Source organism: Sarcophilus harrisii, chromosome 4 (genome assembly GCF_902635505.1).
Source record: "Sarcophilus harrisii chromosome 4, mSarHar1.11, whole genome shotgun sequence".
Lineage (NCBI taxonomy): Eukaryota > Metazoa > Chordata > Mammalia > Dasyuromorphia > Dasyuridae > Sarcophilus > Sarcophilus harrisii.
In genome coordinates, this window is record NC_045429.1 from 423464954 (window position 1) to 423487989 (window position 23036).

A 23036-nucleotide genomic window follows, 5' to 3' on the forward strand; every position below is an offset into this window, starting at 1 on the left:
AGGAGACCCACAAGCCTTTGTTGTACGATAATTTTTACTTTGAGTTACATTCATGAAAAAAAGGAACCTGTACACAGGACATCACAGAGGCTCTGCACAGTACAGATATCACACAGATTATCCAGGTTAAGTTGTGGTCATCAGTAGGGAAAAAAGTTTCCTTGAACTGGAATCTTGAGGAATATCAAGGGCCAACTCTATCCCTTGACAATGTTAGAAACAAAAAGCACCAGTCAGGAGGGGGTGACTCCCCACAAATCCCTCCCACAAATTACAGATTTATCCCTTTTGTTCCCCAAAGTGTATAAGCTATGAATGACTGCCTTCATTCAAATCATTCCAACACATCAGGGGTCCCCCTTTTCTCTGAAAACTCAGCCTTTTTCCAAGGGCTGGACAAAGATTTTAAGACCCAACAAACGGGCATTTCTGCTTTGGGTTCCCTGAATCAATCTCTCCTGGTCAGGGGAGCATCTGCAGAGAGCAGGAGAGGTCACAGAAACTTCAGAATACTTCATCTAGGTGCCCTTCCCTGGTTAACCTTTTGGAGAGAAGCATTGGGTCCAGCACCTGTCTCCAATTTCACTTGAGAAATACCTCTATGTTGGCTAGGGTTCTTTTGGGCACAGGGATACCACCTCATGTCAGAAAAGTTAACACAGAACATAGAATACCCGACCCTCAAACTAAAGAAAAGCTCTGCTCTAAACGAAGCAGAATCTTGTCAGAAAACAGACCAGGATGGCAACTCAATTCAGTTCAATTTGTAAAAGATTTATAAGGATCTATTCAAGACTGAAAAGCCCAAATCAAAGGTCTCTTTCACTGCTACTGGGCTGGCTTGGGATCTCGTGCTCCAAAAGGCCTTTTTCCTTAGAGAGGAGCTGCTCTTGAATTGCGTAGCTTTGAAGTAAACACCCTGACCCACCACAAACTATTCTGATACTGTGAATAACTAGTTAGCAGCAGCTGATAAACAATGGCAGGAAGTTGGCTCTCAAGAATAAAATAGAATATAAAGAATGAAGTAGAAACCAATGACCATTTCATGGCAAATAGGTCATAACTTAAGGGACCAGTCTGCCAAGAAGGGAGAAATCTGGAAATGATTAGAGTAGAGAAGGTTAAAGATCCCCCCAAGGAACACTCCTGCCTGAGTTTCCATCAGAAAACACCCAATTGGAGATGTATGGAGAGCCAGGTCTGTGTTCATGAAGGCAATGCTTGTGGTGTCTGGTGTGTCCCTGACTGGTCACAATCATACAGGCCACATCACATTTCAACAAACTCCAAGGAGCCATCTAATTGTTTTTATTGCTTCCGTTATGGCTTAAAATAAGAAGTCTGTCTTTAAGTGATATTCGAATTGAGGAATGACATCTTTAGGATATGATCATATTTATAGGGAACCCAAAAAGTGAGGTTAATGGAGAATGACTCCTGGGGGCATCCCTCTGTCGTGCAAGTGGTTTGACAAACCCAGGTTCTAAGCCGGGTTTCTAAGGTTCTGAGTCTCCCCCGTCCTTTTGGTTGCTCATCCTGTTTCTGCTTTCCTGTTCCTCCACTGTTCCTACAACATGCTTTGGTTCTTTCAGAGTTCTTCCTCACTGAAGTTCAACGCACTCTGTGAACATATCAGTTTTCCCTCAAACATTCTGTGGAAATGACCAATAAAAAAGTTTAAAAGAACACTTCCTTTGCCCCTCAGTTCCAAACTTCAGAATCTCTAAGGCAGAAGATAAAGGTATTATTAAAATAAATACCTGTAAAAGCTTTTACAAACCAGAATAAATCAAGCTCTGGATCACTTCTTCCAGGCAGCCAAAACAATTTTGGGGGCTACTTCCTCAGATTCAGGTAAAGTACTTGAACAACGCCATGTCCATCCTCACCAATTCCATGGTAACTAGTTGTCTACCTTGGGTCTATCTTGCACAGATTTCTCCAAAGCTTGTCAAGATGATACACCAGATGTGGAATGGGGTGAATGGAACTCCCTGGCACCATGACCCACCACTGTGGAACTACTCGGTGAACGTAACACTCCCTTCCCTGCCCCCACTGCGGAATGAAAAATTTAAAACATGAAACAGGTCATTAGATGTAACGACTACAACTTTGTTTAATCCTCTCACAACAAATAATCCGGCAACATCACTGTGTAACAGAAAAAATTCTGAGTCTTGTTTCTCTGACTTCTAAAACACTCAATTCAAGTCAAATTTCATCAAACAAAATGTCCAAGTGTCATGGGATTTGACCTATTTCAACAATGACGAGAGTAACACTTCTGGTGAAGGACATCTGGGCCCAAAGTAGGCCATACAAGATTTCTGGTGCAAAGGGGAAAGTTCCCAAGTGTCCAAGGCAGCATTAAATCCAGCTCAGTTATTAGCCAAGTCCCTAATGGGTTCCACTCACTGTCCCCCATCACCAGGACGTACCCCGTTAAGCTAAGCCTCGGGCCAGCGAGGATGCTGGGAACCAACTGGGTCACCCTCCCAAGCCACAGGTCTTCCCCAAGCTCAGCTCAGGAAGGGCGGAAGGCAGGGTCCATCCCGGGCAGTCTGGGAGCCCCTCAGCCACTAACAGCTTTAGCCTCCTGGAACGCTGGATGGATGACCTGCAGTTCTCTGTAAAAAGGGAAGGCCCACAGACACTTGCAAGATTTTAAGATTTTTAAGCCTCAACAATCTAATGATGAATTTGGCTCCATGATTTCTGCTAAGCCAAAGTCTAGTTACTTTTAAAATGAGGAGACAAAACCCCAAAATCCTTCTTAAGGGTTCAGGGCAAAATTCTTAAAGCTTAAACAAAGGAGGCCACCTTGTGTCTAAGCTCCAGGGCAAGAAACTGAGGGCTGAAGGAATTTCCTTCTCTAGCCAAGGAAACCAGGGTGACCCTCCATGGCAGAGCGATCAGAAGGCTGGACTCAGGAGTTATAAATCCCACCTTTGATAGTAGCTTTGGAACCAGGGCAAGTCACTTAATTACTCTTACATTCAATTTTTCTCATCTGTAAAATGAGAAAAGTAATGTATGTAAAACCTACTTTATCGGGTTATTAGAGTCGAATGAGAGATTAAAATGCTCTGTAAACTTTAAAGCACTATAGAAATGTCAGTTATTATTATATAATGGCATCAGACTACATATACATAATGCACACATACGCTCATAATGGCATTATATTATAACGGTAGGCCCAGGGAAGGCTGCCCACAGGTAAGTTCTTGGAAGCCAGGCTCAAGAACGAGATCTCCCTTAGGGATCTCCCTTTCATGCTGGAGGGAGCTGAAAGCAAGCCTGCATGAGGTGGAATCTGTCATTCTCAGGACTTCATGAATGTGTTTCTTCACTGGAAACTAAAGCCAGCCCCTGGAGAGCATCTTGGCTTGTGTTCTAAAGAGAAAGGGTATCCCCAGACAACCCAGGCTGGAAATGGGGTCCCTACACCACCGCCCTTCAAGGGATCCTCACCCATGTCTCTATGCTTTGTCCTCAAGGGGAAGAAGGAACAGTATTATATGGGGAGAAAAAAAAAAATCAGCTTTGGGGCCCTTGAGAAAAGACAGGCCTTCCACTTATCAAGGACAGCTTCCAGAGGGAGATGCAGGGGATCCTAGGGGAGCACCAGGCCAACACGGGACCCCCTTTTGTCCTCAGGTTCTCTGCCAGACAAGACTCCTATACATTTGTTGTTCCATGCAGGTCAGGGGAGGTGATTTGAAGGGGGGTTCTTACTTCTGCTCCCCCAGGCCTCTGGAAAGCACCCAACAGGCATCCTAAGATAGAGATTTGGCAGTGGCTAGGTTTCCAATAACATTAACATACTGTATGTTCAATATATATGTATGAGCCCACCCTTTTCCTTTAAAAAAAAAAAACAAAACTGCACACACGCGCACACACACACGCACACACGCACACGCTCTCCCGCAGTCCAATGGAAAAGCAGAACAGCCTATTCAAAGGAGGCTCAGAAACACATCAACTGGCCTCAAAGGTCAAGTCAGTTTTCAATTCTAAGCTACAATGGGGGTTCAGTACAGAGATAGGGGGCACGCCTCCCAGGGCCAGGACAGCCGAGAGCATCTCTTCAGATCGGCTTGTACAGCAGCGTGGTCACATACTTCTTCTTGTAGCGATGAGTGGCACTGAGAACCATCACGCTGTCCTGGGGAGAGAGAGACACAGGACGGCTCCTTATTTGGAGACTCGGCTCCCTCCGAGCCCTGAGCAACACCCATCAGCCCCGACCTCTGCACAGGAAGCACCCCAGGACTGAGAGTAACTGGAGGCAAAACAGGAGACTCTGAAGGGAATCCCTCTGCAGTAGGGTCTAAAAGGAAAGCCTAAAGCAAGGAAAACATTCAGACTTCTTAGTGAATTTCTATCTCCTGCCTCTTATCTTATCTGGCTAGAAGAGGAGAACTAGGACCTCTAAAGCAGTTCAAAAAGGGTCCAAACCCCCAACTCTTCCCTAAAACAATCCAATAATTGGGCTCCAAGCATCCTGACTGGTTTTCCCAGTATCCTCAGTCTGGAGATGACTGACGGCCAGAATAAGCCCCCATACCAAGGCATTTCCTTGGGGCTGGAACTCAGAAGTAAAGGTCATTTTCTGACACCTTTGCTCCGTACCACCATGTAGTTTAAGCCACTGGGACAGGCTGACAGTTATCAAGAAAGCCAAAAAATAGGAGATGAAAATGACTAATATGGAAGCAACCAACTGCTAACAGGTGGGTTCATCCAAAGACAGAGCAGTGTAGTTGTGGAGTATCAAGGGAGGAGAGTCTGATGACAGAGCTGACCCCAAAGCAACCGGTCATCCCCAGTGGGTGTGGGGCAGAGGCCGGTCTAATGGCCCGTCTTCCTGGTCCTCACAGGTTTGCCGACCGGCACTCACCTTAATGGACAATGCATACAAGTGGTTGAGCATGACGTGGTTTGGTTCAGGGAGAAGTGCCGGGTCACACTGAGAGAAAGAGAGAAAACAGCCGAGCTCACTTCAAAGCAAATAGACAAGGGCAGCTCCCTTTTCTCCAGGATCTTTTACACTAGGTCATACCTAGAACACTAACAGGTAAAAGCCCTAAGACACAAAATCTACTTGATGGTTCTGAACAGATGGGAAATTCAATCCCAAGCCCTGGGCCCATGTCGGAGATGTGAAGGACAAAGACAGAAGTGAAGGTGGCCGATTCCACCTTTGATTTAATAAGCAGGAAGTAAGTCTTATGCTTCTTCTATGTGTCCCAGAGCCCAAAGACACTATTAAAGGCTCAATAAATACTCGCTGACTGGTGGCCCTAGAAGTTGATCTCAGCAAGCCAAAATTCTGGATCTAACAAATGACTCTGTGGTGGCAACTGGGAAGCCACAATTGTTCTGCTCTGGGGAAGGAAAACTCGGTGTCATTCTGTAGCATTAAATAAATGTCATTGTATCTCTGCTCCTGAATCTACCCCCTACCCCTTCTACAACTACTGAGCTTAGCTCATGATATTGCCATATAAATGCAAATTATTTTTATGGAGATCTTTCCTTCTCCACTAGTTCTGAGAAGCCCTAAACGTAATTAAAAGGGCAGTGATAAGATACTCACAGAAATATTAGTGTCCTTGTTAAGAATAACCTGGAGAAGGTGAGGAGGGAGGATGGGTGGAGCTTTGAAGCGCTCCTCAGATCGAAAAGCATACATTTCTTGACCATAAAGCCCTGGTGGAGAACTGGATAAATCTGAAAGAAAATTTCGCAAATATCAGAGGAAAACTATGGAAAACATGAATAGAAATCACAAGCTTTAGAACAAAATGACCCCACTGAAAGCTAATGCTATCACAGAAGTAGTTACTTACTCTTAGATTTAGAAAGGGCCATTAACCCCTTGAAAAAGAGTTTATGAAACTCATACCTGACCAAGAATTCCCCTTTCAGCACACTCGACAAGTGACATTTGGTCTTTGATTGAAGACCTCCAGTTGGAGGAAACATCTTTGTCTGACTTTACATCATCAAATGAAAATGCTATTTGGCAAATTCATTTTAAAAACTAAGTTAAATAAAATTAATTTTCCTTTGAAAATCTATCAAGGACTTCTTAACACACTATGAAAAAACTGAAGACACTTTCTATTGAAATTTAACCAGAGTTAAGTATCACTGATCTAGTCCAAGACCAGAAAATAAAATATACCTTCATTTAACAAGACAGATTAAAGGAACAAAACTTTTGGCCTTAATAAACTAGACAAATGGCAAGATATTAGAGTCCATATATATGATTTAGTCATTTCAAATCTCTTGGTCATCAACTAAATCCTTCTTTGGAGCCTACAAGCACTACAATGTCTGTATTATCTCTGCTGTGTGGAAGTGGGGAAAAAAAGGTACTAAAATGTATAATATAATCTATGACATCTTGCATCTCTTGACTGTTGTACTTTTAAATTCTCTTACTTTTACAACTCCATCTTACAACTACATCTGACAAGGTGTCAGATGGTTACAACTGAAAAAACTAATAAAAAGAGGTAAGAGATCATACAACTGGTCTGTGCCTGAGTTGGGAATGAAGCACACACATCCAAGAAGATGTTTTTTCCACCATGTTATCATTAATTAATTAAGTGGGAGAAAAGAAGCTAATGGAGTAAGAAATTGGGTAAGGGGGGAAAAGACATGAAGATCAAAGATGAAGAAAGTGTGAGCAGATATATTGAAAAGCAATGTAATTTGGTTCTTTGGCCAGCCAGAGTGGTCCATGTAAGCACAACTTAATTGCCAAGGTATATCAGGATCTTCAACCAAGATAAGCAAAGAAAGGATTACTTTTTTTTTTAATAGCCTTTTATTTACAGGTTATATGCATGGGTAACTTTATAGCGTTAACAATTGCCAAACCTCTTGTTCCAATTTTTCACCTCTTACCCCCCACCCCCCTCCCCGAGATGGCAGGATGACCAGTCGATGTTAAATACATTAAAATATAAATTAGATACACAATAAGTATACATGACCAAAACGTTATTTTGCTGTACAAAAAGAATCAGACTCTGAAATATTGTACAATTAGCTTGTGAAGGAAATCAAAAATGCAGGTGGACATAAATATAGGGATTGGGAATTCAATGTGTCATCTCTGGGAGATGACTAAAAACCATTACATTGAATTCCCAATCATCTCCCAGAGTTCTAAGAAAGGATTACTTAAGAATATTAGATGAGTAGATTTTTAGGCAGCCATATCTCTCAGGGTCATTTTATTTTTAAAATTATAAACGAATGACTTGACAAAAGAGAATCTACTAAATCTACTAAATCCACTGAACTCTTAATTATTTACATCTCTCCACATGCTTGGCTGTCCCTCTACCTCTGTCTCTGCTCCCCAACCACAAACCCCATTTACTGTCTTCATTCCACCCTCCACGCCTCCCAGCCCCCACTCTTCTCTAGGTCCTTTCTCAGCATGCTGCACATTCTCCCAAAGGGCTGCTTTTCCACAGCCTACTACCAGACGCTCTCTTATATCCCCCATCTTTAGCCTGATGACACCTGCCCTGTCTCTCTCCTTCCTTCGAGGCTAACCTTGAGAAGGCTGCCCACAAGGGGGGGGGCCTCCACTGGTTCCCCTCTAAAGTCACCTCCACTTAATCCTGTATGTATCTCATCCGTACAGTCGCTGGCGCTCTGGGTAATGTCCGTACAAATCTAGGATTTTGTGTTTTCAATGATGAGCACTACTCCCAAAGACAGCGTTCTCCTTGTTTGCCAACCATGGCTATTCGGAGCTGACAGATTTAGGCAGAGGATGAAACAGAGTTTTCCTGCTGTTGTTTGTCCTTTGTTTTCCAAGAGGACCAAACAACATGGAAGGATGTCCTGACTTGTATTTTTGTACTGTTTTCACTGTACATATTTCTCAAAATTCCATCTCACTGTTTATCTCTTGCTCTACTTTTGGAACATCTAGTTATATTCAGTTCTCTATTATATTAGACCTTCCACCCCCACTCCCACCCCCAATCAACTGGATAAATTAAGAGAAAAAAAATTAGCTCTTTTCTTCTAAGGACATTTTTTGATTTTCAAATTTAATTGGAAGTTTTCAGAAAATAAAAAAAGCATACAAGTTTTCTTGCTCCTGATTTTTTTTTTTACCTATCAATTCTTATCAACCATAATAAACTGAACCAATCCCCAACTGAGCGTGAACACCAGTAAGTAAGACTTGGAATCCGAAAAGTAAGTTATACTTCCCTTACTGGGCCTTGATATGGCTACCAGTAAGAAGGCATTTGGACCCTACTTGTTTATGTGAGTTATACTTGAATAGAAACAGAAAAAAGCAAATACAGGAAATGATCCAAAAGCTTATTGTTAAACGATCAAGAAAGTATCAAAATAAAGAACTTCTGTTTTACAAAGAAAGAAGGTGATGGAGTTCTTAGGAAGGCAGGTCTATTTTAAGCAGGCTTTGTAAGTAAGGTCAAAATATAAGTTACCTCGATACGAAGTCTCTGAACTCTCCATGGAATCCAACTTCAGAGCATCAAAAACCTCAAAATCAGACTTTTTGACGTGAATCAGGTTGTTGATGGTGCCGAGCTGGCTGGTAACAACAGGCTGAAAAGGAACGATGAAAAGTGCCCTGAAGCCCCCTTCCTGAACCTGGCGCTTGGTGCTGAAAAAACTTCCAGCTCCATGTGGGCCAGATCAGAACCGCCACAACTCAGCCCATCAGCAAGAACCTCACCCCACCAGCCCTCAGAAGGGATTCTCTTTCCTGCAGCCCCGACAACAACAGTTAAGGGATGAAAGGACTCGATTAAGCACCTGCTCCAATGAGGGAAGGCACTTGGTGTGGGCCATGGGGCACTCAAGGGAATTAAGGGTCGGTAAGCCAGGTTCTTCCTAAGGGCCTCTTAGAGGAGACAGTGTCCAACACAAACAGCCACAGAAGAAATACATTCTGATTCATCAAGTCATGTCCACTACACACAAAGCACATAGCTTGTGTGAGAGAAAGCTTCTTTAGGTTTTTTTTATGACTCCATATCATTAGCCTAGTCTATAAACTTATGAGACTTATGGAAATTAAACATCTTGCCATAATAGCAGAACTCATAGATATCAGAGCCAGGGAATAAGCCCCTACTTTCTGACTGTGCCCCAAAGGGGAGCTGTGTTGAATACAAAGTGGATGGACACAGTCCTAGACACTCGGGTCAGAGTGTGAGAGAGCACTTCCTGCAAAGGGAATCTTTTTCCTCAGGGAAAAATAGCATTTGAGCTGAACTCTGAAGGAGGCAAGGGATTTAACAGCTAGAACTACGGGGAAAGGAGAAAGTCTTCCAAGAACAGGACACATTTTCAGCAAAGCAAGCAAAACTAGATCGTGCCGGGAACCATGGGAAATAGTTCAGTTTGGCTACATTATGAACTATATGAGGAGGAAGAGAAGGGGGACAAAAGACTGGAAAAATAGATCAAAGAGGGCCTTAAATACCAGGGTAAACCTGGACTTTATTCAATGATGAGCTGCCAAGGACAGTCTCTTAAAAAATAAAAAGATCCAACTTTGTATCCCCAAAGACTATCACAGTTTTTTGTACATACCAAGGCATTCCATAAGCCTGGTTTTTTGTTTTTGTTTTTCCTTTTTAATGGAAGACAATTGAGTAGCAGAGGAATGTGATTAATCTTCCTATTTTACAAGCGATCTTGCATAAAGATAGATTGGAAGGCCAGCGATGATTTTGGCTGGTTAACTATCCAAACAGTCTGGGAGGGAAGACAAAGAGGTAGCCTGGAGCAGGGGCAGGAAACAGGGGGCAGGAAACAGAGGGAGAAGGGCACCAGGTGAGCTATTCAGCCACTTACCTCTGATGGATCATGGACCCACTGGCCATCGACAAAAAACTTGTACTGGTGCTCCCCCTCAGGGAGATCCAAAATGGCAACGAAATCGTTGTGGCTACAAGGAAATGGGAGGTTGAGACAATCACTACCAATGGGCTCCCCAGACTCAGTGGACATTGTTTTATCTGGAGTTGAGTCTCCCCCTCCTCAAATGTTCCTTAAATGCTTGGTCCTTTGGCCCTTGCATTTTGCTTCAATAATTTAAGGCTCTGTGGCAGGAGCTGCCATTTTTCATCTTTGTATTTCCAAGTATCTTACAGAGTTGTCATTTAATAACTTATTAGCTGGCACGTTGGGTTGGCACAAAGGCTATTCACAAATAACTACTTTTAGAAACACAGAAAAAATTCCTTATAGTGTGACGTAGGGGAAAGAGCATTGGACTGTGCTTCCCTGAAAACACCCATGATCTGAGGTCCCTCTTCCTTTACTCTCTTATAACTATATAATATTTGCATAAATAATTGCTACCTACTTCTAATGCATTTCATTGCAAACCTAACAGAGTCAGAAAGGCTTTGTTCCATGAAGCAATTTAGTTTTAGTTAGCCACACTAAGTCAGCCCACACAGAGACCCTCTAATCTGAGGTTGGGAAGAAATTAGATGGTTTTAAGAATATAAATCCCAGGACAGCTAGAGGGTGCAGCGTATAGAGCACCAGCACTGGAGTCAGGATCCGAGTTCAGATATGGCTCAGACACTTAATACTATCTGTGAGACTGTAGGCAAGCCACTTAACCTCAATTGCTTCATTGGAAAAAAAAAAAAAAAACCCAAACCAGAATATAAATCCTGGATGGAAATAACTGAGAGTTACCTTTTAAGATTCTGTTCAATTTCTTTTTTAGAGTACTGCCTGACCTCCAAGAACTGTGTGGATAACAAGCTCATTATGAAATAACTTCTCCTTTTGGAGGAAAGAATGATCTCTAAAAATGCTGACTGGGATCAAAGGATCACCAGAAAGACCTCAAGTTTGTATATATTAGAGTACGAAAGTGCTTCGCAGAAGTCAGTGAACCTGTATAACTGCTTAAGATGTCTGTTTGGGTAACATCCAAGCCCTTGGTAATGGATGAGATCCCACCTTGAGAAAATAAAATCTAGTACTCTACAACGCCATTTCTAGAAATGCAAAAAAATGGGATTTCTCCTACTCAGCTCTGTCATTTATTTTCTGTATGACCTTCTCTAGGTCTCAGTTTCCCTGGCTGTAGAATAAGGCCACTTGGTTAAATGGCCCCTAAGGTCCTTTTTCCAGTCCTATAGAATCCATGAAAATGGGTTCATCCTCTTTATATGGCATTTACTAGTGCTTTACGGTTTATAAGAAGCCTTCACCAAGAAAATTCATTTTACATTTACGAATACCCGGCGGGGTGGATGAGGTAGACAGTGATCCAGAGTTGAGTGGGGACAAAGGTCTTGGGCCAAGTTCTCCCAGCTGGTCAGCAGTGATCAGTGGTCAGCAGCCTTTTTATCCCAAGTCTTTCCACAGTAATTTGCCCCTCACTCCCCAACACTAAGACCTGGTCCATCCCTCTGAATGACATGAATCTACCATCACAGAAGCCAAGAGTCCCCAAAAGCATCTGTCTGAAGCCCTCCCATGGGGGAGCCCTCTGCTAGGCCTTATTGTTTTCAGGTCAGCTCTCCTGTCACCAAATTTTAACAGATTTTCTCCCCACCCCTTATTCTTGTTTTCTGCTTTTTGGGGCCACCTGGAACAAGCCCAATTTCTCTGCCTGGTATTTTAGGACGCCTCTCGGGTCCACTTGAGGCCTTTTCTTCAGGCTAAATGATTCTTTTTGGACTCCATCAAAAGTATACAATGGACCTCATTTGTAGTCTCTTAGTCACAGACTCTGGAGTGCATCAATATTATGAATAATAACAGCTCACATCTTATGCAGGCATGAACACACTGGCCACAGAACTAAGCACTTTATGGATGATCCTGAGGAGGTAGAGATCTAACTCTGTCATTTCTCTCGGAAGGGGGATATTCCCAATATGACCCACTCCAAATACTCGTCTTCACCTCTTAATGAGTGGGATTTTGGCGCTCCAGTTGTTGAAGGACCCAGAGATAAAGACTTCCTTGCCTCCCTCAGACCATCGGATGACCGTGGGACGGGCCTGTTGCATGGGCTTGACAGAGTCCTCCAAGTCTTGCTGCCAGGACACAAACTCTTTGTCCCCAGGGAGCTGTAAGAAAAAATACCCAGGTCATCCCTGGAATCAAGTACAACATAAGTTTCTCAGAAAGATGCAGGCTGGTCCCCGTGCTGAGCGGCCCTAAAGGTGACCATCTTTGTAACATGCTTTGAATAATCAACTACTACTGACTTCTACATATACCATAAAAAAGGGGTTGGAGTAGCTAAAGTTTAAAGGTTACCCAAACCATATACTAATTTAAAAAAAACCCAAAACCCAAACACGATTAGTATATATTTCCTTAGTTAAGTAGAGACCAGCTTGGAATATTGTATATGAAAACTGAGTTTTCCTTATGATACTAGAAGATTGCAGGTAAATCATTCCACTTTTTAAGAACTATAGCCTCTCTATAAAATGATTCCTATAAATCAGGATGAAGGATGCTACTTTATTTAGTACTCTGAGTTTTTCTGCTGAAATTACGAAGGTTTTTTGCTCTCTTTAAAGTATAATCATGCCTAGTTTGCCTTAAGGGACCCATAGCAACTAGAAGATGGTGAAATTTTTTAAAAAGCCAATATTAAGTGAGTGTATTTAATATTTTAATTATAATAAAAGGTCAACAAACAAAACATAAATCAAATTTAATTAGTACTTTTCAAAAACAGCTGAATCATCATCAAAGTCAATCGATTTTTCACAAATTTGGAAGGAGGTATGTTAAGCCTTATTTACGCTGCTCAATTCTGCTCCAAGTTAATTAATTTAGAAATGTACAGGTGGAAGGCTCTGGAGACTTAAGGGATACTAACAGTGAAGATGTCTAAACAGGTCCCTTTAAGTAAGGCAGTGCCAGAATCGCCTGATATTTATAGAATACCAAAAGAGTTACTCACTTGGTTTCTTCCCCTACTGTCCTCTACCCAGCCTTAGATAATAGAATTAAAAAGACAAACAGAATTTTCAAAGCTTTGTTAAGTTAAAAAAGGAAAACAAAAAATCTGGTAACAACTACAACTCCCACCCCCATCAAAAAAATCTATTTCTTTTCATCTAGCATTTTCTTTCCAAACATCTGAAGTGATTCTCTGAAATTTTCAAAGTTATTCCATAAGACAGTTTATGTGGAAAGAGAAAGCACAGAGAATGCAAAATCAGAATAATATACACACTGATAATGACTGTATTAAAAATAACACCAAAGCCTCACAGACACACAAAATGAAAAAGAGATTGGAAGATGAAAGAAAAGAACATATTAGATTTTCAAGTTTAAATAGTGTTTCCTATTATCCAAATGTAAATAGTTCAGCATTTATCCTATTATTTAGGATTTTACTTGCTCATTTTTGTTGAGACTATAATTAAATTTGCAACAAAACACTACATAAGGCACACGGACAGCAAACACTGGAAAAGAGACTGTTATTTTCTCAATTCATACATTTGAGGCAGCTGGAAAACAAAACCCCAAAACCTTAAGCCCGAAGTTCACTCCCAGATGGGGTCACCCAGCCCTCAATGCCACCCAGACAATACTGTCAAGTCGCTGCTTCTGGGAGGATCCTAGCCTCAGCAACTGAGTCACACGGCGTTGTGGACAAGCTGACCTGAAGGCCAGGGCAGGGGTGGGGAGAAAGAAAGAGAGGGAGAGAAGGAGAGGGAAAGAAAGAAGGGGGGCGAGAAAGGAGGGGAAAGAGAAACAGAGAGACAAGAGACAGAGAGAGAGAGAGAGAGAGAGAGAGAGAGAGAGAGAGAGAGAGAGAGAGAGAGAGAGAGAAGAGACAGAGACAGAATTCTTTATCAGAAAATATATAGAATTACAAAGGAAATCAATCACACTGAAATGAGTTGCTGCTATTCTACCATTTTCAGACATGTCTTGTTTCTTGGCAGACACTGTAGCAGTTGGTATTTCCTCCTCCAGCTCATTTGACAGAGGAGGACACAGACAAATAGGGCTTGGTGCCTTTCCAGGGTCCCCCCGCTAGCAGAGTTGAAGGCCACATTTGAATTCGGGGCCTTCTGATGCTGGGACTGGCGCTCCACCCAGCTAAACACCAAACAGTTTCACACCCGAGTTCCCAGAGACTAGGTTTCAGCCTCTTTGCGGTGACCCCCACAGTGGGCGAAGCTTTGCCCCCCAGAAGCTTACTCTGTCCCCCAAATCCTGGGTCAGGGCTTTCTCCCTATTTCTGTGAGGACCAGAGGCCGTGGGGGAGAAAGGATCCAAGAGGCCCCAGTGCTGGGGCAGGGACTATGGAGACAGCATCTATCACTGTCTACGTTAAATGGCACCGGCTCCTACAGCCTCCTGGGGACAGTGACCATCTTTGGAGAACCTGTTCTATCGTATAAATGAACAGAAGGGGATTAAGCCCCGAGACATCGTCCTAGGGGAGGATCCTGGGAAGATGGTGGAGCGGGGCAGCGCACTCTCCAGGTTTCCTCAGATCATGGCCTCAAAGAGAACACAGAGCCAGCACGAGTGGATATGAGTCAGGGCAAAGCAGCTGTTCTCCTAAGACGGGCTGGCCACCTAACACCTGGATGTTGTCACATCATTTGTAGGCCATGCAAAGTGATACACTAGGTAGGGGTGGGGAGTGTCCCAAACAGCCAAACGGCCTGCAGGAAGACCCTGAGAAAGCCCCGGCCTCCAGGGGCCCAGGTGCAGTGCAGGACCCCGTGGGCTCACTCTGCACTGAGGCTGCCTCAGTCCCAGAGACCTAAGGACCTTCCACTGTCACTGGGCGGACCAGACAGGGACAGCACACTTGGTGAGCAAAGGAGTCAGGGAGGGACCCTTCCAGGGAAGGAGTCCCCAGTTCCAGTTCCAGGAAAACTGTGTGATGGGGGCTCCTGCTCTGATGTAGAAGTGAAGAGGAAAGCCTTAGTGTGAACTCTGAGAGACCTCAGAAAATAATTGGGAGAAGTTTGGGCAGAAAATGTCATCTGCATCTAGAAAGAGTTAAGGAGACTGAATGTAAATCAGCACATGCTCCTTTCACTTATTTTCTGGTTTTTTTTTTCTTTTTTTTCTCTGCTCAGGGCATAATTTCCCAGGCTTCTGGATTACAACTTAATTAAATTATACTAATAGTCAAACTGTTTGAAAATTGAAATTAAAAAAAATGATCTTGATACATTACAAGAAATTATCAAGGAAAATTGCCCTGAAGTTCTAGAACTTTATCTAGAACAAGATCGCAAAGCAGAAATAGAAACATCTACCAATCAACACCTGAAAGAGATCACCGGAAGAAAACTCATAGGAATATCATAGCCAAGTTTCAAATTTCCTAGGTTAAGAAGAAAATATTGGAAGCAACATACACACAAAATTAAATATCATGGAACTACAATGAGGTTGTAGCTATTACATTAAAGGACTTTGGGACTTGAAATACTATATTCTGTATAGCAAAAGAACTGGGATTACAACCATAGGTAACTTACCCAAAGTATAATCCTGAATGAAAAAACAAAAACCAATGGACATTTAACAAAATGACCTTCAGATATTTGTGACAAAAGCAGCAGAACTTAAGAGAAAATTCAAAATAGAATATCCAAGAGAAATATAAAGTAAATATTAAGGACCAATTGTAAAGGACTCAATAAGATCATATGTTTACTTTTCATATGTTAAAATATTAATTTTTTATTACTCATTTTTATTTAGGTAATTTCACAAGAAAGGATTCAGCTGAGCTGAGTATGATGGGGTGATTCTAAAAAATACATAAAACTATCGGGAGAGATAAAAAGGAGCAATTATCTCATGAGGGCAAGTAGATAGAATGGGGGAAAAGGATAAGGGAGGAATTCTTGTAGGGGTGAGTAGGTAAAGGAATAAAGGGGCAAAGAAGTGCAGAAGTAAAGCAGAAGAGGAAGGACAGAAATAAGGTAAGAAGAATAGAGAGGAAATTAGGAAGGAGGAAAATATCAAGTAATTATACCTTAGAATGTGAATGAGATGAATTTACCCGTAAAATGGAAATTGACAGCAGATTTAAAATTTGAATTCAACAATATTTCAGGAAATTCTATGAAAATGAGAGATCTATAGAAACATAAAATAAAGGTCAAGAGTAGAATTTATCATATTAAAAAAGCAGTATTAATGATGATTCCAAAGTTAAAGCTAAAATAGATTTAATCAAAAGAGAAAAATAAGGAAACTATACTGTGTCACATTATTCAGTATTATTTCAGACTATTTAAAATAACTAAACTATATAATACTTGAGATTATACCTGCCAAAAAAGAACTATATGAAAATAAACATTTTATGCAAATAAAGTTAGATCTAAATGACTGAATATTTATTCATCAGGGATAGGTAAACCCAAGTAAAACAAGACAATTTTTACCTAACTAACCTATTTAGATAATGTTACCCCAATTAATTACTAAAAAAAATATCTTACTGAGTTAGAAAAAAATATCAATAAAGGTCATTAGAAGAATAAAAAAAAGGTCAGTAACTTCAAAGAAATTCAGGGAAAAAAGATATAAAAGAAGCAGATTCAATAGCATCAGATCTTAAACCATAGTATAAAGTGATTGTTGATTGTTGAAGTGTAAAATGAATAATTCTGTGTATTTACATTAAAATTATCTTGTATAAGTAAAATATGTGCAGCCAAGAATAGAAAGAATGAAGAAAAATGGGAAAATTTTCACAATCTTCAGAATGTGACTGGACTAGAATATTGCTGTGGTTTAGGAAATGATGAACCGATTGTCAGAAAAACATGGAAAAACTTGAACTTATGAAAGAAGATGCTAGGTACCTCCAGAGAAATAGATGACAATTGGAAATAAGCAAAATAAAGCTCTCATGTCTGAGAGTATATGTGTTTGGGGGGAGGAGAAAAGAATAAAGTAACAAGTGCACCACAGAGAAAAAAAGAAAAACTTCAAGGAAGCAAAGAAAAGCTGGGTAGCTTTGAAAATAATGTTGAGTAGGTATTATATGGGCTTTCTTGAAATGAAAATTTATTGCTTAAATAATGTTGTGGTCATGTATACTTATTGTGTATCTAAGTTATATTTTAATATATTTAACATCTACTGGTCATCCTGCCATTTAGGGAGGGTGGGGTGGGGTAAGAGGTGAAAATTGGAACAAGAGGTTTGGCAATTGTTAATGCTGTAAAGTTACCCATGTATATATATCCTGTAAATTAAAGGCTATTAAATAAAAAAAAAAAAAAAAAAAGAAAATTTATTGCTTTATAGTGAATTTTCATTCTGCTGTCTATATGAAAATGTGTTGTTGTTTTTTTAATTCTTTTATTTTGTACTTAAGGGTAAAATAAATTTAAAAACTTAAAAAAAGAGAGAAAAATCTGGTAATCTAGTAAAAGTATCACCAGGCAAATCACTGTAAGACGATTCTTCATGATTTAATGGAGAAAACAGCTTAGCTGATAAAAAGGATTATGATGAAGAAGGGGGAAAAAATAAATATCAGGACATGTTTCTTCTATCATTTCTCTTCACCTCCCAAACTGAAATCCTTTTCTCAACCATGTACTAATAAAGTAAACAAACCGCAGGAATAAGATCCGCTGTGTCATCAGTGGATTAAATTACAAACTTGGTTGGATAGGAAGAGAAGTATTAGGCACACCCCTGTCTCCTTAAAAAATAGAGACAAATACCACCTCTTGCTTTATTTTTAATTAGCCAAGTTAGGATACACAAGTAAGTTCAGAAGCTGAAGATTCTACATAATTAAATTAAAAGCTTCAGAGCGTCTTATAGATTGGATTTAGTTCCTACATAAAAATGACACAATTTTTCAATGTTATCATAGCTCCAGTTTTCTTCTAAATGCAAGGACACGATCAGTCTAGATTTTGCAAGTGCCCCAAACTCCTGGGAGTCCTTGGATCTCAGACAATGAGACACTCCTGAGATGGGGGAAATCTATTTAGTTCAAGAATTGGTTAAATGAGCCTCAGTCTACCTTCAAACTGCAGAGGAAGCCCCCAGACACAGACAATGTCTCCCCTGCTGTGCTTCCCCGCAAAGTGACCAACTGCTCTTCTTAAAACATAACCCCCATCACTCTCATACTGCCCGCCCCCCAGCTGGACAAATAAATAAGTGGTGACAGCCAGGAAGACAAGAACAAAATGGAGGCAGGTAGGCAAACCCAAGGAGGTGGGGGACGACAGAAGCCAGAGAAGCTCCGGTGCCAGGCAGGGCCAGAGGAGCCCTGGAGGGTAAGGTGCCCAACCCAGCCAGGCATATAGACTGGCTCAAAGTCACACAGCTTGTGTCTGAGCCAGCACTTGAGCCTGGCTACCAGAGTCCAAGCCAAGTTACCTCTGTCCCCGTCGGCCCTGCCCACCTGGCCCTCTGTGCCCACCAGCTCTGCCCACCTGGCCCTCTACAGCACCACCGGCCCTGCCCTCCTGGGCTTCTCTCCTTGGCCCTCTCTCCCTCTGGGCAAATAACTACAAGCAAGCAGCAGTGTGCCTAGTCCAAGCCACTTTAGCAATGTGACCCCCCAGTCTAAAATCTGGAAATGGCCAGGACCTGACAGAAGAGACTCTTCTTTGGGGTGCTTCTGCCCCCACACATCACATTTAATTTATCATTCAACAAGCCCTAATGAAATATCTTCTGGGGTGTATGTGTTGAAGAGGATGGCCTAGTTGCACCCCAGGAGAGAAGCCTCTCAACATCCCACCCGTTTCTCCATCCCCCTCCTGACTCCCTTAGACCCCAGCTAGCCTAGAATGGTGCAGTCAGCCCGAGGACTCAGGAAAGGAAGATTCACCATTCGCCAAGAAATCCATTTTTGGAGTGCTCTCGGTGGAAGGTTTTACCTTAGAGTGAGTAGCAATCTCCTTCCAGGTAATGGCCACCCCCTATTCCCAGCCTGTGGTCCTGGGGTGAGCAGATCTAATCCTTTTTTTCCTCCTGGCTGCCCTTGGAAATACCTGAAAGCAGCTAAACTCAAAAAGTGTTCCCTTCTTCAAGCTAAAACCCCCTCCCACTGCTCACACAATGTTATCTCAGATCTTCAGGGCCTGCCCTTCTGTACATTCTCCAGCTTCCTAAGATTAGAGATTTAGAGCTGGGAGGAATGTTAAGGGCTTATCAAATTCAATGCTCTGATTTTACAGAGGGGGAAACTGATTCCTCTGTCCAGCTTGTGTGCGACTTGAAGAGGTGGTTGAGCCCAGGTCTACCAGGCTCCAAGTGCAAAGCCCTTTCCACTATGGCCCTCTGTCTTACCAATGACCTCAGAACTGATTCATTACTCCAATCATGCTACACAATCTCGGTCTCTCCCTCTCTCCCTCCCTCCCTCCCCAATCTAACCGTTTAGCACTATTTTCACATTGAGCTTGCAGTCCAATAAAGCCCTCGGGTCATTTTCAGAAGAAAAAGTCGATGCTCCCCTCAAAACTTCTACTTGTAAGATCAGTCCCTGTTGAAGGACACCCCGAACAACACACATCTGAGCTTCTCAACCTCAGAGCCTAGCCCACTCCCCATCTCTCCCCTTGCTCTCTCTCTCCCCCCCTCAGAGAATCTATAGATTTGCATGGGGGTGGGAATCCCAGTCCTACTGGCCCGCCTCTCTAATTGAAATCCATTCCCTTCAGTTATCTAAAACCATTCTTTGCAGACAAGAGATACATGGGGTTCATGACACACACAAACGAGGCTAAGAATCCCTAATTCGGACGGACGGTTCTAACCGAGGCAGAGTTTCTCCTTGCAAGCCTCCCGTCATCCTCGCGCTGGCCCCGCACACTTATCTAATCCGTAGCCAAGTCTGGTTCTTTCTACCTCAGCGATCTCTCTCCTCAAACACTCACTACCCGGCTCATCATCTCGAACCTGGGCTATTTCAACAGACTGCCGTTGGCTCTGCGGCCAAAGGAGCCTCCCGAGGGCCCACTCCCGCTTAACACTCTCCTCCTCCCGGGAAGCAAAGTCTATCAGTAAGTAGAACAAAACAAAAGCGACCAGCACCATGACGCCCAGGCTACATACGTGTTATGCGCACACACGCACACGCGCCGGTGCCCGTCCTTCCCAAAACAGTACCACAATATTAAGAGTCAAGCTGGTGTGACCGATGGGAGCGATGCCGGCTGGGAACGCTCCGCCACAGGGGACACAAACACAGGCGCACAGGCGTCTGGGGCGGCTTCTCCAACTAAGCGCCTCGCATTTCTTCTGAGCTTTACTTCTCTGACAAAGGCGATCCCGGGTCGGGGGCCCCCAAGTCACGGAACCATGTCTGAAGTTCTCAAGGGAGACTCTGAGGACGTCCTTGCGGCGCGTGTCCCGAGTTCTCCATAAAAGACCATTTTTGCTAAGTGCGCGTTTGGCGTTCGAGCAACAGGTATAGACACGTGTAAATATACACACGTGGAAAATTGCATTTGGCATTCGAGCAATAAATATACACATGCATGTGATTATCTAAACACACACACACATATACATACACACACACACACATATATATATATAAGCACGCGCACCCACAGGTGGGCCCTCCCTACCCTTTTCACTGTCACCCATTCTGGGACGCCGGCCTCCTGCTGGCTCCTGGAACATGACACTCCCATCGCCAGACTCAAGAAGCCCCACTGGCTTCTACCACCTGGTTTCCTCCAAAATCTGGTCAAACGCTGCCTTTTGCAAAAAACCTTACCCCCTCCCTCCGCCCCCCCCCACCTGCCCTGCCCCGCCCGGCCCCTCCCCTCCCGGGACCCGACCTCGGTTTACTCTCCGAGTCCCTTCGCACCAGGAGGTCAGCACGTTCTCTAGGCGGGAGGCTGCCTGAGGGCAGGGCCTGGTCCGGGGCTCTAAGGCAGGGGCCGGCCGGAGGGTAAGGAGGAGACGCGGACGCCGCCAGCCCCCTGCACCACCCCCGCTCCCGGCCGTTTTCGGGGCACCCCGGAAGCCCGCCCTCGCCCCCCCCCCGCAGGGCGCCTGCAATCGCCCCCGCACCTTGGAGTCGGGCACGCTGAAGACGCTCGGGTCGTCCGTGCTGCCCACCATGATCTTGTGCGGGTGCTCCTTGCCGTGCGGCTGCCCGCCGGCGCCATCGGCGCGGTGGGACTTGGAGCCGTGGCGCTCCCCGGGCGCCCGTTCGCTCGTGGTGTTGCCCATGGCGGCGCGGGGGTCCCCGGCGGGAGCCGATGCCCGTCCTCCGCCGCCGGCGTCGCCCTTCTCCCGGCCGCCTCAGGACGCCACCCCCTCCTCGTCCGGGGAAGACGGCGAGCTGGGCTCCGGGATCCCCTGCCTTCCTCCCACCGCTCTCCGGGAATCCCCCGGGACAGCCGCCCCCCGCCGAGGATGCCGCCCCATTCGCCTCAGCGGCGGAGCGCCCTCCTCCCGGGAGAGGGAGGGGGAAGGCGGGGCGGCCGCGCATGCGCAGAGGTGCTTGTTCCCAGGCGGGAGGGCTCAATAAAGTTATTGAAACGGAAGGACTCTCGGTTCGCGTTTCCTCCTAAAATGGCGAGGAAGCCGGGGCCCCGCCCCCTGCTCTCTCTATCCCTCCCCCCTTCCCCCCACCCCGTCACCTCCCGCCTCCACGAGTGGCCCGCTAGGCGAGTGGGCGTCTCCAAGGCGCTCGAGGCTCCTTGGTGGGCGTGGTCCTGGGGGCGGTCTCTAGGCTCCCGAGTCCCACAGTCCCGAGGATGGAGACGTGGGTCGGAGCGCCCTGCCTACCCCTTGCGCGGACGGAGAAACTGAGGCCGGGGGCGGGGAAAATACCCCATCCCGGAGTTTGCGGACGAGCTTTGCCTGGAGGCGTCCGCGGCATTTCTGTCATCCGTTACCCGTTTTTCATTTTCAATGACTTAAATAATTCAGGGTAGAATTTACTACTAAACCAGTACCTCTCTTTTTCCATTTTTATTTATTTCGCGATGGCTTCCCAGTGACATTAAAGAAATACTTTTATGTCTGTCCATAAAAAGTTACTGTAATAATAAAAAATACTTTAATGTTAAAATGACCTTGAGAAGACAAAGCCGTATAACATTGCTCATACGTGCAGAACATCGTGCAAAAGCATTTACGTGTCATCCCCTTTGCAAAAAACAAGAAACAAAGCCACAAATGTCTGCGCTCATCCATCCAGTTCTCCCTGCCCCAGGGGGATGCGTTTTCTACAAGCAGTCCTTGGGCGTCGTCTCGGACCACCGTTGCTGAGAAGAGCCCAGCCATTCTCAGCCGACCATCGCGCACCCTTGCGCTTACTGCGTACGAGGCTCTGGTCCTGCTCGCTTTGCTTTTACGCAGCCGCTTTCATTTTCTTATGAGCACCCATCAGACTTTGAAGAGTTAATGGTCTGTGCACTCAGAAATAGCTCCCATTTCTTTAAGTTTTCTTGTTGACGGACAATTTCATTCTTTATTTGATGCTCACTATGTCCTGCGCTCATCAATTAAAATAATTACGTATCACGATGAATGCTGGTTTAATCCAAAGATGGGAAAAGGGGAGATAGATATGGTCAAGTATAGTTTAAGAGAAACAACTGAGGAAATATAAACACTTTTTACAGAAGCCCTGACCATGGTGTCGGTATCATGCTTTCTTCAAAATTGGTGGGTGTAGGATAGGATGAGCACCAAAAAATATGATAAAGAATGAAACTGTCTACCTTTCAAGAGACAAGAAAACTTATAGGAGAGTCTTCTTTTTTTCAACTCAATCAACAAACATTTATTATGTTCCAGATGCTAGCTGCTGGAAATACAAACACAGAAATGAAACTTCCCCTGTCCTCAAAGAATTTCTATTTTTTTTTATAATAACTTTTTATTCACACAACCCATGCCAGGGTAATTTTTTTTTTTTTTTTTACAACATTATCCCTTGCACTCACTTCTGTTCCGATTTTTCCCTCCCACCCTCCACCCCCTCCCTTAGATGGCAAGCA

General features: G+C 43.8%; 1 protein-coding gene across 2 annotated transcripts; it reads right to left on the reverse strand.

The window, feature by feature from the left end:
* Nucleotides 1-16: 16 nt before the first annotated feature.
* Nucleotides 17-21517, reverse strand: PRKAB2 (protein kinase AMP-activated non-catalytic subunit beta 2). Of its 2 annotated transcripts, none has more exons than XM_031967403.1 (7): nt 21094-21517; nt 11974-12140; nt 9892-9985; nt 8514-8634; nt 5612-5745; nt 4913-4981; nt 17-4177 (listed from the first exon to the last, which is right to left on the reverse strand). In XM_031967403.1, the coding sequence occupies exons 1-7, from the start codon at nt 21253-21255 to the stop codon at nt 4100-4102; spliced, it is 825 nt and encodes a 274-aa protein (XP_031823263.1). In that variant the 5' UTR covers nt 21256-21517; the 3' UTR covers nt 17-4099. The 2 variants fall into 2 exon arrangements, with proteins under 2 accessions (XP_031823263.1, XP_031823264.1); XM_031967404.1 differs by lacking the exon at nt 21094-21517 and adding an exon at nt 20643-20745.
* Nucleotides 21518-23036: the final 1519 nt, after the last annotated feature.